This window comes from Ambystoma mexicanum, chromosome 3q (assembly GCF_040938575.1).
Source record: "Ambystoma mexicanum isolate Mex_15411 chromosome 3q, UKY_AmexF1_1, whole genome shotgun sequence".
NCBI classification, from domain to species: domain Eukaryota; kingdom Metazoa; phylum Chordata; class Amphibia; order Caudata; family Ambystomatidae; genus Ambystoma; species Ambystoma mexicanum.
The window spans coordinates 390,727,923-390,744,871 of NC_090926.1; the positions used below are offsets into that span (position 1 = coordinate 390,727,923).

Consider the following 16,949-nt stretch of genomic DNA (forward strand, 5'->3'; position numbering starts at 1 on the left):
GTTACAGGTAAGTAACTTGTTCCACATGTCCAAAAAATAAATTATAAAATATTCAATATATCCAGATATGGCTTTGGTCAATGTATTTACTCCATAGATGACTAAGCAGCCTGGATTTCCTGCCTTGTAGAAGCAAATAAAAAGGTCCTAGCAGCTGGATTGTTTGGAATCAGATGATGAACGTGTTTAATGAAAATGGATTTCATTATTTGTTTGAGAGTTGTTTTGTACTCCATGGTCGGTTCGTCACTAAACTGCTGTTAATAATTTAGTTTCAAGACGTTGTCTGTAAGGTTCCCTTTTGTATTTCTGTGTATCCACGACCGCAACAGCACCACTTTTGTCAACTGGTTTTATTATAATGTCCTTGTAGTGTTCTGATTGCCCTTCTCGATTGGGGGGGGAGAGGTTGTATTTATTTACCTACTGCTTGGTGAGTGTGTCAGATCTTCCACGTTATCTGAGATAGTCAATGGATGTGTCAAGTTTCAAGCAAGTTGTTGTGCCATCTTAATCCAGCGTAGTAGTTTGTTTCTTCATTGTTTTGCCCATTGAAGTATTCTTTGAGGTGCAAGTGTCAAATGTAGTCTTCAATTTCCCTGAAGAATTGAATTTTGTCTAGTTCCTAGCTGGGGCACAAAGCTGGTTCCTTGGAGAGTTCAGCATGTGTAAATGCATGCCAGGATTGGTTAATGGCTGGTAGGTGATTGGTAGCGAGATCTCCCATCGTGTCCTCATTATTTCTCCTGTTTGGTGTGCGCATCAATGTTTCAGGGCAAGGCATGACCCTTCCACATCCCGGAACAGTACCCTGTGTTATTCCTTGGAGGTTGTGGAGTTTCTTGTTCTTCCGAATTAGTAAAGAATTCAGTGTATTTTGATAGTTCCTTCTGAGATCATGTTCAGGTTGTGGTGCTTGGCCATTTCTTTGCTCTCTCAGCCTTGTTGTGAGGTTGTTTATCTCCATCCTCAGTCTCGTTCTCTTGGAGTAGAGATGTGTAAGAGATGATTGCTTATTTTCACTGATGTTTTCCTGCATACCTGCTTAGCATATACCGAGTTACGGGTAATCCTCAGTAGGTTTATGTAAAGACGGAGGGCGGGGTCTGTACTTCTGCTCTCTATATGGTAGAGGAGAGGCACAGAGGACCCCAGCCAAGATTCTCTATTATTGGTATCTTGGTCAAGCAATCAAGGCCTAGCTTCTCAGGAGGTGATGCAGACTGGTTCTTAAGTACAGTGTAGTCCCTAAGCCCCCACAAAGGAATGTCCACACACTGTATTGGTTAAAACACAGTCTTTATATAATTAATATTTAAGGTTATGTACACTATCACAATAACTCACTTTGTGCTCAGAAAATCAACAATGGTAAATATATACAGTTCTACAGTGGTACCACAAATATTATCAGATCTCATTAAAGTGCATCAACTATACTGTCGAAATGTCACACAGATCAATAAAGAGGAAAGCAGCAGTAGAGAGAGGAAGGAAAGCAAGATGGTTGAACAATTGGCAGAATGCTGTCCCCTTACTACTAGACACAGTTCTGTGTGGAGATCCCCCCACCTGGGCAACCTGTAAGATAAAGATATAGCACAAGCCCAGTCCATATATTGTTCTATGAGTCTTATTTCCTTCTACAATAGTTCTACAGCCCCAATGAACCTGGAATTGTAACGTTCGTCGACGGGAGATAATGAAGAGCTGTGGCCCAGCAAGGGCGTCGAGCCGTCAGCGTCTCTGTGGTCCTTAGGTAGCGGGAAACCCACTAGCGGGAAACCGTCCTCGGCGCGTCGACGGTCGGGCCTTCTCCAGCAGGACAAAGCGGGCGGCGATGCAGACGAGAGCGTCCTTGGATCGAATGAAGTTCTTAGGCAAACAGGACCACGGCGGCTCCAGTCGGCGACGGCGGTCGTCAACAGAGGCGGACAACAGTCCGGGCTCTTCTCTTTGGGATTCCGCGACAGTCCCCGTCTCTGGTCGGCAGCCTGTCGTAGGTCTGTCTACCAGGGAGCTTTGGCAAAGATCAGCTGTGCATGATGGTCCCTCGTAGCTCGGGAAGAGGACGCCTTACCAGGTCCTCTCTGGGTCAGTCCTTGGAGACACAGCAGCTTTCAGATTGATGAAGGAGAGCAACAGCAATTCTTCTCTTCCAGCAGGGCCTCAAGGTCAAGCTTCAGTTACCCCAGTTACTCGTCGTAGTGGAATTCAGCTTCTGAACACAAATTCTAGCAGTGAGAGGCCCCCAGATATACGAGCTGATCTCCCATTCATTCTGCTGGGTCACACTCAGGCAACCAATCGAAGGGCATTCATGCAGGCAGGCATCCAATCAGGTGCATAGTGCATTCAGGCCATTCACTCCTCTCCAGACACTCACAACAAGTTATGTGTATTGGGACAAGTACCCAGCCATTCAACACACTGCATTCATACCAGTTTCGGGCAGGGCTGTCTCAGTCATTGTGTCAAACACCAGATACTAGACACCCACAACACAGAGTGTGTATTCGTCACACACTCCATTCACCCAGGTCCCACTCACAGGGTGTACCCACAACATACAGTCACTGGGAAGGCTCCAGCCAGTCTGGCCTGGACTTCACAACAACACCATATATGGAACTTCCACCCAACAGCCGGTCAGGGGGAAGGGACAGCGTCAGGGCTTCCCAGGACTTTGGGAAAACAAGGTAACAGGTAATAGAAAGCAAGAGACCACAGGGGACATCTTGTTTTCTATCAGGAATCAACTGATTCCAATGGCAGGGCCTGGGTATCCCAAAATGGAGGATACTCAGAGCACCTGTCAGATTCAGCATGGAGCTGCCACCAGCCCATACCCTGCCTGCTCTGTGGGCCACACACAGGTGCCCAAAAACATACACTAGAGGCACAGGGTTGTACCCCCACCCATGGGTGCCATTAGGGTATATATGGGTATGTTCACCAAAACCAAAAGAGAGAGCTGCACTGCCAGGAGTCCCACATGAACTCCTGTGCAAAAAACACAACAGAACACACGATAAAAAGCAGTAAAGGACAAGGATACGGAGGCCCTGTCCCTCCGATGCATTTCCAGCATCACAGTTTAGGATCCTGAGTCTATTTGATATCAGATTTTATTTTTTGTAAGCAGTCAGGAAAAAATATCATTGGCCAGCTGGGCTTCCTTTCATTTTGGCAGGGTTGCTAGTGTCTCTGGCACATTTCAGTATCCATTTTGAAAAGCAAAGAAAAAATCGGTGCCATGTTAGTCCAGTTTTAAATTCATGAAAGATGCAGTTTTTGATACCTTTTATTGGGTTAACTGAAAACACTACGAGAAGATGAAAACAAAGCATTAGCTTTCGAAGTCCCACAGATTTAGTCGTCAGATGTTGAAGAGTGAAATGATTAATAAAAGAAAGCTACAGTACAGCTCATTTTCTCAAAATGAAGAAAAAAAAACAGTCACAAATTCAAAAAGTCACTGTGGATTCCAATAGGTCCATATGGATTTTGCATTCCACTTGCACTAGTTCTGTAGTTAACTTAGCAGTGCAGATCAATGGAATGGAGTACAAGTCTAGTCACAAATATCTGAACATACCCTGATATTCTGATTCAGGAACGTGCCATGGCTTCAATCAATGCTGGCATGTTGTGCCCATGGCTACATTACTGTACCTAAATATGGAGCCTAGCACCTTCTCATCTCTGCGGGTTACTCTGCTTCTTGGTGCAGGCTTGTGTTTTAGTGTGCACCAGCCTAAAAGGATAAAAGTAGTCCACCTTGGCCCTACCTTGACGCCTTCTTAGAATGTGCACACAAGCAGCCCACGCAGGCACAGGACTACCTGCTAATAGTAATTATGGCCCTGGCCCTAAGGTGCAAGACTTGTTCCTCTCCTGAAAGTGCTTTGATCCCTGTCCACCAATCCCGAATCGTGAGACTTAAAGTTCAACATTTTTAAGGCTTGTCACCATTCTTCTGAAAAAATCCATTCTCATTCTGAGCTCAGATCTTCCCCTACAAGCCTTCTATAAACTGGATGGGATCTTGTAGTTCAGACACCTTTTTTCACACAGATAGCTCAAACTGTACTAGCTTTAGTCACAAAGGCCCCGAGAAGGAATTTATTTTGCACTGTGAACTATACTTTTCACTTATTCAAGCAGGCTCTTATTTACTCATTACATTGTGTACGTATGTCCTTCCATTACTGTATTCATAGTATCTGGTAACTGTCCATGTCCTAATGCCCTGTCTCTCGTGTGCAGCTATGAAATGATGAAGGCGTGTTGGCACCTGGAGCCCACACAGCGTCCAACATTCCAGCAAATCAGCGAATTCATTCAGCATCAAGTTGGAAGCGCTCATGACCAGGTAAGACACCAAGATGTTGAGTAGTACCCTAAAAGTGAGATGGCATGTGGAAAGCGTCTTTCACCAAGCTGTGCACTACTCCATCACCAGTTCCAAAGTAGCCCATGTCAGAAATAATAGAAGGACTTTATAACCCAGTAGGGTGGGTAGCGTGCAGTGTGACATGTAATGGCGATCTCATTCCAGTTCTTAGCGGGCAAAGCCCACCCACTGCAATAAGCAGCACTTTCTCCATGATAAAAAACAAGCCAGCATATTCTGTGTGAAAACTTAAGTGAGGTCACCCCTTGTGGGGATTTAGCAGGTGTACCATTAAATGTTTGAATTGGGGTTAGCAGGTCTTCTTAAGGTGACAAAGGAAGGAGTTGTTGGCAGGAAAGCTAATCTGGAGGAACTACACATGGAATTGTAGGTAATATTTATCAAGGATATTTTATCAGCATTAGCCAAAGAGAGCAGAGCAAGCGTTAAGGTGCGTAGGTAATATTTTTACCATGGCGCCCCCATATGTGGACATATGTGGAAAGAAAACAAAATATGTGACTTGGAGTACTCATCATACTGTGTTTCAATATGTGTAAAGATGGAACTTAGATGATAATAGTTACATTTGTATGCATATGTATGAAAAGAGGTGGAAAGAACAAAACACAATTCTTTAAAGGCCCATTCTAATGCCCAATCTGTTGGACGAGAAATCAGTGTCACCCACTAACCTGTGAGGAGAGGGGAGTGAAGGTCCATCAGGTGGGTCGAAAGCTCCCAACACTCCAGGAGGAAGTGACGGAGTAAAGGAAGGGAGTGAAGGTTATAAAGGATTAGAGAAAAAAGTGTGATGAGGGTAAAACACACCAGCAAGAATGAAGGATTATTAAATGTGGTGCTAAACCCTTCCCCTTTTTGGACTTCAACCTGTTCCTGTGTCTGTGCACGCTTCACCATACAGATGCACGAGTTTGGCGCAGCTGCAATTATCTTCAAACAGCATGAAAGGGTTCTAACAACATATTCAACCAACCAAAGACGTGAACAAGTCAGAAAGTGTTTTAATTAGCCTCCTGCTTTCATCTCTGCAGAGATGTCGGGGTTTGAAGCAACAGAGTCCAAATTATGGGTGCTCCATAGTTACAGACTGCTGATGGGACAGGGTTGAAAAGCAGTTGCATCTGCAGGAATCATGCTCCGCTGCTGCCATTATACACCCCTTAAGTGTGTGGTTGGAGCTTGCAATGCTGCTGTACATTCTTAACTTGTCTGTGCTTGAATGAATCCTGCACTGCTGCGGTCCATGCCCACCAGGTCTGACCATAAGCAAGCCCATAACTGGCACAGGAGCTGGGCGAGCACAAGCATGATACGACCGCATCTGGAGGGGGCAGCCGAGGTAGTTGAGCATGGACATTGGAGGTGCTACTGTGGCTGGGGGTGTGGCAGCCAAGACATTGAGCCTCTGCCCATGTGCCTGCCACTGCAGGCGGCCACCCACTCAGGGGAAAGTGTCCCCAGAAGAAGGGGGCCAGCAAGAGAGCAGTCCACTGGAGTGCCCCCGAGGTGCACGATACTAAGGGCACAATAAGGAAGACCTGGGAGTAGATGCGGGACCGGAAGAGGGCAACGTGACGAGTAGGGCACAGGAAATCCAGCCCTCACACTGTCACGTCCACAAGGATAGATGGCCGGCACAAAAGGGTGCCTTGCAAGAGGTACGGACAATTGCGGGAAGTCACTCTCCCTGGATGGGGGATAAGGGACTGGGGCAAGCAAAAAGCCACGGAAGAGGTGGCTTGCAGAGGCACAGCGCAAAAAGTGTGTTAGTGGGAGACACAGTACCACTGTCAGGAGGTGCGCCCTTGCCCCTCATAGCCTAAGAGTCGCAGGCCCTGAGAGCACAGCCAAAGCAGGCAAATCGGGGCGCTGTGTGCGCTGATTAACATACCCACGCCTCGAGAAACTCAGTGAAGCAGGAGCCCCTTGAGCCAGCGCCCCACCCGACACGAGAGCAGCGACCCATACTGCTCCACTGAAAGCTAGCTGTAGCGAGGCGCTTCTCTGGGACTATACACTAGGTCATATCTGAGCCATAAGCATGCGGAAATTGCAAGAATTGATCTTGAGGAACCCTGTGGAAGAAACTCCCACAGAGTACTGGAAGGGGGTACACCCCACGGATTGCAGAAGGATCATGGCGTCTAAGAGGGGCAAAGCCAAAAGCAAGCAATCAACGCTTGAAACCTTCACATCGGGTCAAACACCCTGATGGGACAAATAAGATGACAAGACGAAAGAACAGCAGTTGACCCCGGACACTTCAGGACCAGGAAACCGACAGATCCTGGAAGCGATAGGGGTACTGCAGTCCACGCTGGAGGGCAAGATAGACGACGTGGCAATTGATGTGGCGCTGTTAAGCCAGGTCGTCCGTGCTATTGCTGACCGCACAAGCAAGTTGGAAGAGCTGGTGAAGGAAAACACGACAGAGAGAGCAGACAACGAAAGATGTAGATGTCCTCATGCAAAAAGTGAAGCTATTGGAAGACAGGGCGGAGGAGGCAGAGGGCCGCGTCCGCAAGAATAACATATGTATCTTTGGCTTACCGGAAGGGACTGAGGGAGTGGACCCTAGCAACTATGTGGAAAACCTATTGTTGCAGATGATTGGAGCGGGTGAACTCTCCCAGGGATTCACAATAGAAAGAGCGCATCGCTCCCTCATCAGAAGGCCGCCCCTGGGCGCCCTGCCTAGGCCAGTGATAGCCAAGGTGCTCAACTATAAAGATCGAGAATTTTGTTTAGCTTTTTCTAGAGCAGGGGGAACGATACAAAGAGACTCTGTGAAAATAGCCGTGTACCCTGACTATACGTTCCAAGTTCAGAAGCAGAGAGCAGAGTTCATTGATACGAAGACCAGGCTATGGAAAGCGGGACTCGAGTACGTGCTGTTATACCAAGCAAGTCTAAACGTGATCCATATTGGCAAAGGCCCTCTTCTTTGGATCTCCGAATGAAACGCAAGAATGGATGGACAGGACACAACTGGCAGACAAACCAGATCCCGGCCAAGGAGCAAGACAACCCCGCTAGATGTGGCGCAGCATTGCAACATACGACCCGAGAAGCTGACAGTTGCACATCACTCAGCCTGGCCATATAAGGAGACATTTAGATGTAATGACTAGATGTGATGAGTTGGCAGGCAAAACCTGTTAATTGCTAACAGGTGACCCAATGATGCACTCCTATGGGGACGTGAATAGTCCCAAGTTAATTAGACAACAGATGTTCTGGTGTGCGCCTCAGAGGGGGCATTCAGTCCAGATCACGTGTCAGATGTTGTTGTAGGTATTAAATATAGGACTGTAGGTCCCTTGCACTGTTGGTGTCATTCCTTATTTCAAAAATCGACTCAAACACAACAAATGTTGATTTAAACACTTCACAGGCATATCAAACAACTGACTGACACCACAGTAATGGTCTTTTCAAAGAATTGTAATTAGAGAAAGTAAATTCATAAAAGGATGACCAAATTCAAACAAAAAACAGATATAGAATTCCGCTTGTGTATATAGATGTTTGTATATGTTCATACGCAATGAATATAGTAGGATCAGTGGTTGTGTTGACACATCACACACCGCCGTTTTTCTAACAAACATCAACAAAATTCGAAATTTATAAATTTACAAAATTGTTATCTCAAATGCATATCTTCATTCACATCTAATAGGCTCCTTAGGACATAGGAAATAAAGTGATTGCCGGCGCGTTTCGGATTTTCAAAAATCCGTCTTCAGGGCTTGGGTGCCTATTGTTTCTTGATGATTTAATTCCTTGTGTCCTTATCCAGGGACCTAAAGATAATATACAATAGCGTACTGTCAGGGGGAAGCGTGTAAATATATATGGAAACCATGATATTAAATGTAATGAGTGTCCTCAGGATCTCATTAGTTGGTTGAGGCGTTCTTGTGGACTCTATTCAGTCTTCATACCGTAATGGGAGCGGTATAGGAGATACCGACTAGCATAATGCCGCTTGGGAGAGCGTGTATCGAGCACCACAGGCAGCCAGTGTCTGCTGTGTCTGAGATTGAGCGATCATAACGATCTGTAGGAAACAGAAAGCGGAAAGTGGTTGTCAGTGCCATGCGTCTAGACTCTAGACCATGGGTGCACAACATACGGCCCGCGGGCCAGTTGCGGCCCGCCATGCCCTTTTGACCGGCCCGCGAGGCACAAAGACTTTTCTAATGGAGGGCGGCCCGCGGCCGTCCTCCATTAGGAAAGTCTTTGTTGTCTTCCGGGCCGGTGAAAACACTGGCCCTCATTGGCTCAGCACACACACGCATCACGTCGCTCCTACGAGCCACGTAATGCGTGTGTGCTGCACCAATGGAGGGCCAGCACTACGGCTGGCGTGGCCCATAAGGCTTGATGCCGGAAGGCATTTCAGCCTTGGACCACGCCAGCCGTAGTGCGATTCCAGCGACTTCCAGCTTACCTGCCTGCCTGCCTTCCAGCACGTCTCCGGTAAGTGGTCTGTTTGTGTTTGTGTGTCGGGTTTGTTTTGCTTTATGTTTGTGTGTATGAATGTTTGTGTTTGAATGTATTTTGTGTATATGTTGAGATGCGGGGGTGGGGGGTGTGTCGGATGTGTATGAATGTTTTTGTTTGAATGTATTTTGAGTGTATGTTGAGATGCGGGGGTGAGGGGGTGTGTCGGATGTGTATGAATGTTTTTGTTTGAATGTATTTTGTGTATATGTTGAGGTGAGGCGGTGTGTCGGATGTGTATGGATGTTTGTGTTTGAATGTATTTTGTGTATATGTTGAGGTGAGGGGGTGTGTTGGATGTGTATGAATGTTTGTGTTTGAATGTATTTTGTGTGTATGTTGAGGTGAGGGGGTGTGTCGGATGTGTATGAATGTTTGTGTTTGAATGTATTTTGAGTGTATGTTGAGATGCGGGGGTGTGGGGGGTGTCGTATGTGTATGAATGTTTGTATTTGAATGTATTTTGAGTATGTTGAGATGCGGGGGTGGGGGGGTGTCGGATGTGTATGAATGTTTGTATTTGAATGTATTTTGAGTGTATGTTGAGATGCGGGGGTGGGGGGGTGTGTCGGATGTGTATGAATGTTTGTGTTTGAATGTATTTTGAGTGTATGTTGAGATGCGGGGTGGGGGGGGTGTCGGATGTGTATGAATGTTTGTGTTTGAATGTATTTTGAGTATATGTTGAGGTGAGGGGGTGTGTCGGATGTGTATGAATGTTTGTGTTTGAATGTATTTTGTGTATATGTTGAGGTGAGGGGGTGTGTCGGATGTGTATGAATGTTTGTGTTTGAATGTATTTTGAGTGTATGTTGAGATGCGGGGGTGGGGGGGTGTGTCGGATGTGTATGAATGTTTGTGTTTGAATGTATTTTGAGTGTATGTTGAGATGCGGGGGTGGGGGGGTGTGTCGGATGTGTCGGATGTGTATGAATGTTTGTGTTTGAATGTATTTTGAGTATGTTGAGATGCGGGGGTGGGGGGTGTGTCGGATGTGTATGAATGTTTGTATTTGAATGTATTTTGAGTGTATGTTGAGATGCGGGGGTGGGGGGGTGTGTCAGATGTGTATGAATGTTTGTGTTTGAATGTATTTTGTGTGTATGTTGAGATGTGGGGGGGGTGTGAATGTTTGTATTTGAATGTATTTTGTGTGAGTGTTGAGATGCGGGGGTCGGGGGGTGTCGGATGTGTATGGATGTTTTGATTTGAATGTTTTTTGTGTGCTGAGTTGGGGGGTGGGGGTTCAGGTCTGTATGGGTGCTTGTTTGAGAGTTTGCTGATTTGGGAGGGTGGGGGGTTCGGGTCTGTATGGGTGCATGTGTGTGTGTGCTGAGTTGGGGGGTGTGGGGTTCGGGTCTGTATGGGTGCATGCTTGAGTGCGTGTGTGTGCTGAGTTGGGGGTGGGGGTTTGGAGTTGGGGGGGTTCGGGTCTGTATGGGTGCATGTTTGTGTGTGTGTTGATTTGGGGGGTGGGGGGTTCAGGTCTGTATGGGTGCATGCTTGAGTGTGTTTGGGGCATAGTGTTTGGTTGGGGGTGAGGGGGCCATGGGGCATAGTGTTTGGTTGGGGATGAGGGGGCCATGGGGCATAGTGTTTGGTTGGGGGTGAGGGGGACAGGGGGCATAGTGTTTGCTTGGGGGGTGAGGGACAGGGGGCATAGTGTTTGCTTGGGGGGTGAGGGCCATGGGGCATAGTGTTTGATTGGGGTGGGAGCCATGGGGCATAGTGTTTGGTTGGGGGTGAGGGGCCCATGGGGCATAGTGTTTGGTTGGGGGTGAAGGGGCCATGGGGCATAGTGTTTGGTTGGGGGTGAGGGGGCCATGGGGCATAGTGTTTGGTTGGGGATGGGAGCCATGGGGCATAGTGTTTGGTTGGGGGTGAGGGGACCATGGGGCATAGTGTTTTGTTGGGGATGGGAGCCATGGGTATAGTGTTGCACTCGAAGAGTGAACTCAATAATAAAGCTAAAACAGGCACAGTTAGGAGATGTACATCCTTTGCTTTTTTGAGGAAACCTGACTCAACGATGGCCATACTCCTCTTGGGTAACCCAAACAGCAAACTATAGCAGACCAAAATAACGGAATGTCCAATCAAGGGTCAATAAAATATATATAATTTAATTAAACAGACGATATACAATAACTAAATCGAAATAAATGATAGCAATGGAAAATGTGTAGTACAAAATGTAAGTTTGAAATGCAATAAAAATCGTTACCCCTCAAAAACATATCTTTTTCCATGTGTTTAATACAAATTGGGGGTTGAAAAAGCCTCCTGACATGTCCCGCCTACCGCCCCGCCCACTTTTACTTTTCGGCCCACTATAGCCCTCATGTAAGGTACTTTCCGCCCTCTGTCAAAATCAGTTGTGCACCCCTGCTCTAGACGCACGGCACTGTGTCGGATGTCTTGGAAATTAACACTATGTTGTGCAGCAGATAAAGACTAATCTATTCCGCGCTTAAAAACGTGGCCCATAAATCTCTGTGTTCGTGTGAATATGTGCCATAGTAATGTTTAAAGCAAACATACGGTATGGTAAGCGTATTCTGCGTATATATCAGCAATATAAAGAACAATCTATTCTGCGTTTGAAAACGCGTACCGTAGATCTCTGTGTTCGGATGAGTTTGTGCCATGGTAATGTTTAAAACGAACATACAGTATGGCAAGCGCATTCTGGGTGTATATAAATATGGCCTGGCTCGGGAGAGCAACAAGATAGAGCTTTCCTGCAATTACAGTGTCCTCTGACAATCGATGCAGGGGCGCTCGATCGCAGCATTCTGTGTTTAGTGTGGTTACCTGGTTACGTGCGCACATGCGCAAACATGTCTAATGAGGCCATCTTGGTGTGGGAGTGTCGCCATAGCAACGCTCTACACCTGAGGCTGTATTCCATATTGACTCTGTGGAGAGGACAAAGCGTCCTGTGTTTAACATTCGTCAGTGCTACACTAGCTAGAGAAGTCACCATATGCCTGTAACTCAATTGACAAGCGGTCAATGTCAACAGGCGATCAGTATAGTTTAGAGTGACAGGGGGAGGGGCACGAAACCAAAAGTATCAGTCGGTGCCCCATCCCTGTCTCAATACGTAGGAAATTCAACATGCTGCATATTCTAATGTCTCTCGTCTCTCGCCCGTATAGTATAGACTTAGCATGAACACAGTATGTATTCATCAGCGCTCTTATGGCATCGAGCCTAGACATTTCAATCTTGCGGGTGGTCACTTCTCAGCAAACTAATGGCCGCAATCCTATATATTTCAGATGGTCAATACTAAGCAGATTCAATACAACCTCTAAATTCACAGTTGTTCCTAAGACCCGTTCAAACAACTACAATTTCACAATGGTTCTGAAGATGGTCAAGTCATGTACATACAATCTTGAACATCACCTAGACATAGGTATTCAACAAGGTGTATACAATTGAACCACATTTCTTTCGTCGAACTACACATTAACAGTTGTTTATGCACAATAAATAATCCCTATAGTAGGGAGGTTTAAGAGTGCACAGAATTGACATTATTCAAACTCTAAATTCAGTTATTCCCAAGACCAGTTACAACAACTTCAATTTCATAGTGGTTCCAAGGATGGTCGAGTCATGTGCATACAATCTTAAATGTCACACAGACATAGGCATTGGTACCAAGTTTGTATAATTGAAATCACATTTCTTTCATAAATCCCCACATTCACAGTTATTAATGCACAATGAATAATCCCTATTAAGATGTGATGAGTTACCATAGTGGGAGCAAGCCAGAGGATTGCGGTCACCCGGTAGAGGGTACACTAACGCAGACCCGACACCACCCCTAGATAGTTGAGGGCTAAAATATAGGCCCCGCCCGTAGGGGACCAGGACACTAGTCTTGTGACCAGTTTGAATGGAGCAGAAACAGGGTTTTCCCAGCATGCGTTGCATAGCGGGACGAGTTATGTTTTTTGAGTGTTGTGTGGGTGAGGCACGGTTGTGGGGAGCCTACCAAAGTTAATTGTAGACTGCATCGAACTCCTATTTAGGCTGGCCACAGGTTGGCGACTTCACTGACATCCTTGAAATGAGCCATGACGTCTGACATGATCAGAATCATGACTTGGAACGTCAGAGGACTTAAGAACTATGTGAAACGCAAGAAAGTGTGCATATATATTGGGAAACGTAAAGTAGGGATAGCGCTTTTGCAGGAGACACCCCTAGATAGGCAGAAACAGAAGAATCTGGAGAGGGCGTGGGGAGGAGTGTGGGTGGGCTCTACATCCTCGTCAAATGCAAGAGGGGTCCTCATTTGGATAGCCCCCAACATACCATTGAAGGTGCTTACGGTGAAGAATGACAACGAGGGTAGGATGGCCATGGTACAGGACGGATGGGCTGCTAGAAAACCGCGAAGTTTGCATCGTCAGCACCTACGCCCCTAACCATGATGCTACAGTGTTCTTTAGATCACTATACGTGAGGTTGGGCCCTTACAGAAGTGGCACCTTCATTTGGGGTGGGGACTTTAACTGTACAAGAGACACATTTATAGATAGGTCTGTCACCAAACATAGGCGGCCATCCCCCTCAGCCAAGGTTTTGAACTCGCTAGTGGAGCACCTTAAGCTACATGACCTATGGAGGGCTGAACATGGGGTGAAAAGAGGGTATTCCTACTGCTCATCTCCACACAAAGTTTACACTAGGATAGACTATATGTTCACAGGTGCAATAAAAAAAGGTGGAGCTGAATTTTCGGGAGCGGAGTACTTAGACAGAATATTATCGGATCACTCGCCATTAGTGGCAAGGTGGAAGGTTTTCGCCCCAAGGCCGCCGATCCCTACATGGAAGCTGCAGAGCGAAGTGCTACAGGATAGCGCGTTCTCCAAGCACGTCAGAAAGAGCACTGTAGAATACACCACAGTAAATGAGGGGAGTGTGCAAAAGGTGGGTACAGTCTGGGAAGCGTACAAAGTGGTTATCAGAGGGGTGATGAAGCAGAATCGGGCGGTGTGCAGAAGGTCCCGATGAGGGAACTAGAGAAGACGGAGAGGGAACTGACAAGAAGGGATGGGGAGGCCTCAACAGACAAGGAACAATTGGAAGAGATAATCACATTGAAACAGACGGGCCTAGCACAGTGGGACAGAATTGGGAAATTTAGCTATGCAAAATACCTGGAGAGGAGTCATGAGATAGGCGATAAGCCTGGGCGGACACTAGCATGGCTGACTAAGCGCGAGAACACAAGGTCCCCTACTCCATTAAGAACAGAGATATGGAGGAAGTGAGCACCCAGGCAGGGATAAACGAGGCGTTCTCCGAATATTACAATGCGCTATATGCAGCCACCCAGAGCGACATGGAGGAAGGCATACAGGATGTCCTCGCTCTGATAAATCTAGCCAAACTATATGGACCCCAGGCGGAGTCACTAAAGGCACCCGTAAAACCAGAGGAAATGGTGGCCACCATAAGATCCCTGCCGACGGGTAAGGTGCCAGGGACGGATGGGCTCCCGGGTGAATTCTACAAAGCTTATGCTGATACACTGGTGCCACTGCTGGCCAAGGTGTGGAATGAGTCTTTTGAAGACGGCTTCCTGCCCGAGAGCATGACAGAGGCCCTGATAGCACTGCTGCTTAAAACAGACAAAGTAAGCATGAACTGCGGATCCTCCAGGCCTTTGTCCTTACTAAACCAGGATAGCAAGATCCTCACTGATATTTTGGCCAATAGACTCCTTTGGATAAAACACACACTCATCCAACCGGATCAGACTGGGTACATACCAGGGAGTAAGCATCTCGGAGAACCTGAGACGGCTTCACCACGTGATATATAGCACTGCAGGCCGTGCTTCACTATGCGCTGTGGCGTCCTCGGACGCAACAAAGGCATTTGACTCGGTGCGTTGGGACTGGTTGTACGCCACAATGACAAAGATTGGGATTAGCCTGGTGTTCATGAGATGTGTGTGCCTGATATACACTAAACCTATGGCTAGGGTCAAGACGGGAGGTATGTACTCAGAGGCATGGCAACTATACAAGGGCACTAGACAGAGGTGTCCGCTGTCCCCAATGTTATACAACTTGGCGGCGGAGCCCATGGCTGCCTATCTGAGGCAAGAATACGAGGATGTGGGAATAGACATAGACGGAGTGAGGCACATGATATCTATTTACGCAGACAACATGCTCTTATATGTGAGAGACCCCGAGGCGAATCTGCCATACATATTGGATGTACTGGATAACTCTAGCACGTTCACAGGTATAAAAATAAACAAGAACGAATCATGTTTGTTCCTGCTGGCGGCCTCTGCAAAGAGGGGGGGGGTGGAGGATTTGCCTGACCTCTCCCTGCCCTGGTGCAAAAGCTCCTTCGGATATCTGGGTGTCAACATACATCGAGACCCCGCACAAGAGCATGAAGATAACACAGTATGTGCCAAGGCGGGGCTTGTTGCATCCATGGGATTCTGAAGTAAACTGCCAGTGATGAGGAGGGTTGCATTGCTAAAAATGGTGGCATTGCCGTTGCTCATGCACTGTTTTGGGAATGTCCCATATGAACTCCTGAGACGTTTCTTTCAGGAACTGGAGAGGTTGTGTAGGAGATTCCTATGGCAGGAAGGTCAAAAAGAGTGGCATTGAACACGCTACAGAGGCTGTACGAACAGGGAGTGCTGCGGGTGCCGAACTTTGAACTGTATTCCTTTGCGTGCCATCTACAGCACGTAGTGAAGTGGATGGCAGATGAACTTACAACTGAGACGGCACTACTGAAGCCCGCCCTACGGCACAGACACCTGAGAGATCTCCTCTGGATCCCCGCCAGTATGCGGCAGGAGAACCCCTACCAGGTGAAACTGGGCATCTGAGTTTGGCATAGGGTCTGCGGTGTCATGGGGTCGGTGGACCCACTTTCTCCACAGATGCCAATTGTGGCGGTTATGGAGGGCAGAGGGGGAAGCAGGGCCATCATAGAAACAAGGTGGGAGATGAATGGGGTGGCCACGGTAGGAGATTTGCAGAAGGAGGAAGGGTGGAAAACGTTTGAGGAGTTGCGGGAGGGGGTGGGATTCAATCAGGTTAGTTTCTGTTGTATAACACAATTCTAGGTGTGCTACGTGAGAGTAGCCAAATATTGGAGATGGGGATATTGAGAATGAGGATATTGAGCTGTTGCTCACAGTGGCAGAAGGCGGACATGCCATCTCCGGAATCTATGAGATACTGCTAGGCTGCACTGACGAGTAGAACTGAAATGCAGGAGTAAATGGGAGCTACAATTGGGGAAGACATTTGATGAGAAAGAATGGGGGAAAATAAAACAGTATCACAAAAAGGTGTCCAGGAATGCCAAGTTACAGCTAATACAAATGTACATAGTACAAAGGGCATACCTCACACGGGCGGTTATCTCCACCTTTCCAGGGGCAGGTAGGCAGGTGTGCACCAAATGTAAAGTGGAAGGGGCCAGGCTCACACATGTGTTGTGGGGGTGCCCAGTGATACATGGATACTGGAGGAAGGTAGCAGACAAGGTGGCTCAAGGGGGAATTGATTTGGATGTCCAGACACCGGAAGCCTGCATGCTAGGCTGTTATAAGAAAAATGTGAAGGATAACCCACTGAATAAACTTAAAGAGTTGATGTATATCATGACTAAGCGCAGCATAGCTATGGGGTGGAAAGATACAAGGGAACCGAGTGTGGTCAAATAGTGGAAGGACTTGGAAAAGTGGTGTACATCGGAAACAGGAGTGTGGGAGAAGGCACTCAAAGCGCAAACCGCAGAGGCGGGTGGGGACATCCAGAGATGGATAGCGCTAACAGTGTGCAGCAATCGGAGGGTGTTGATGCAATATAATAACTGCAAGATTAGTTTATAGGTGGGCTGTGTGGGGGGGGGTTATGTAGTGGTAGAAATATAAATTGTAGAGTATATGTGTTTATGGAAAAGTTGCCCTGTATGGTTGATTATAAAACTCAATACATTTTTT

General features: G+C 47.0%; 1 protein-coding gene across 5 annotated transcripts in view; it reads left to right on the forward strand.

Moving 5' to 3' along the window:
• CSF1R (colony stimulating factor 1 receptor) overlaps nucleotides 1-16,949 on the forward strand; it is a 300,046-nt gene that overhangs the window by 278,942 nt on the left and 4,155 nt on the right. For all 5 annotated transcript variants that reach the window (XM_069654065.1, XM_069654067.1, XM_069654068.1 and 2 more), the window contains exon 20: nucleotides 4,270-4,375. In XM_069654065.1, the coding sequence (XP_069510166.1) occupies nucleotides 4,270-4,375 (106 nt within the window). The remainder of the gene's footprint in view (nucleotides 1-4,269; nucleotides 4,376-16,949) is intronic.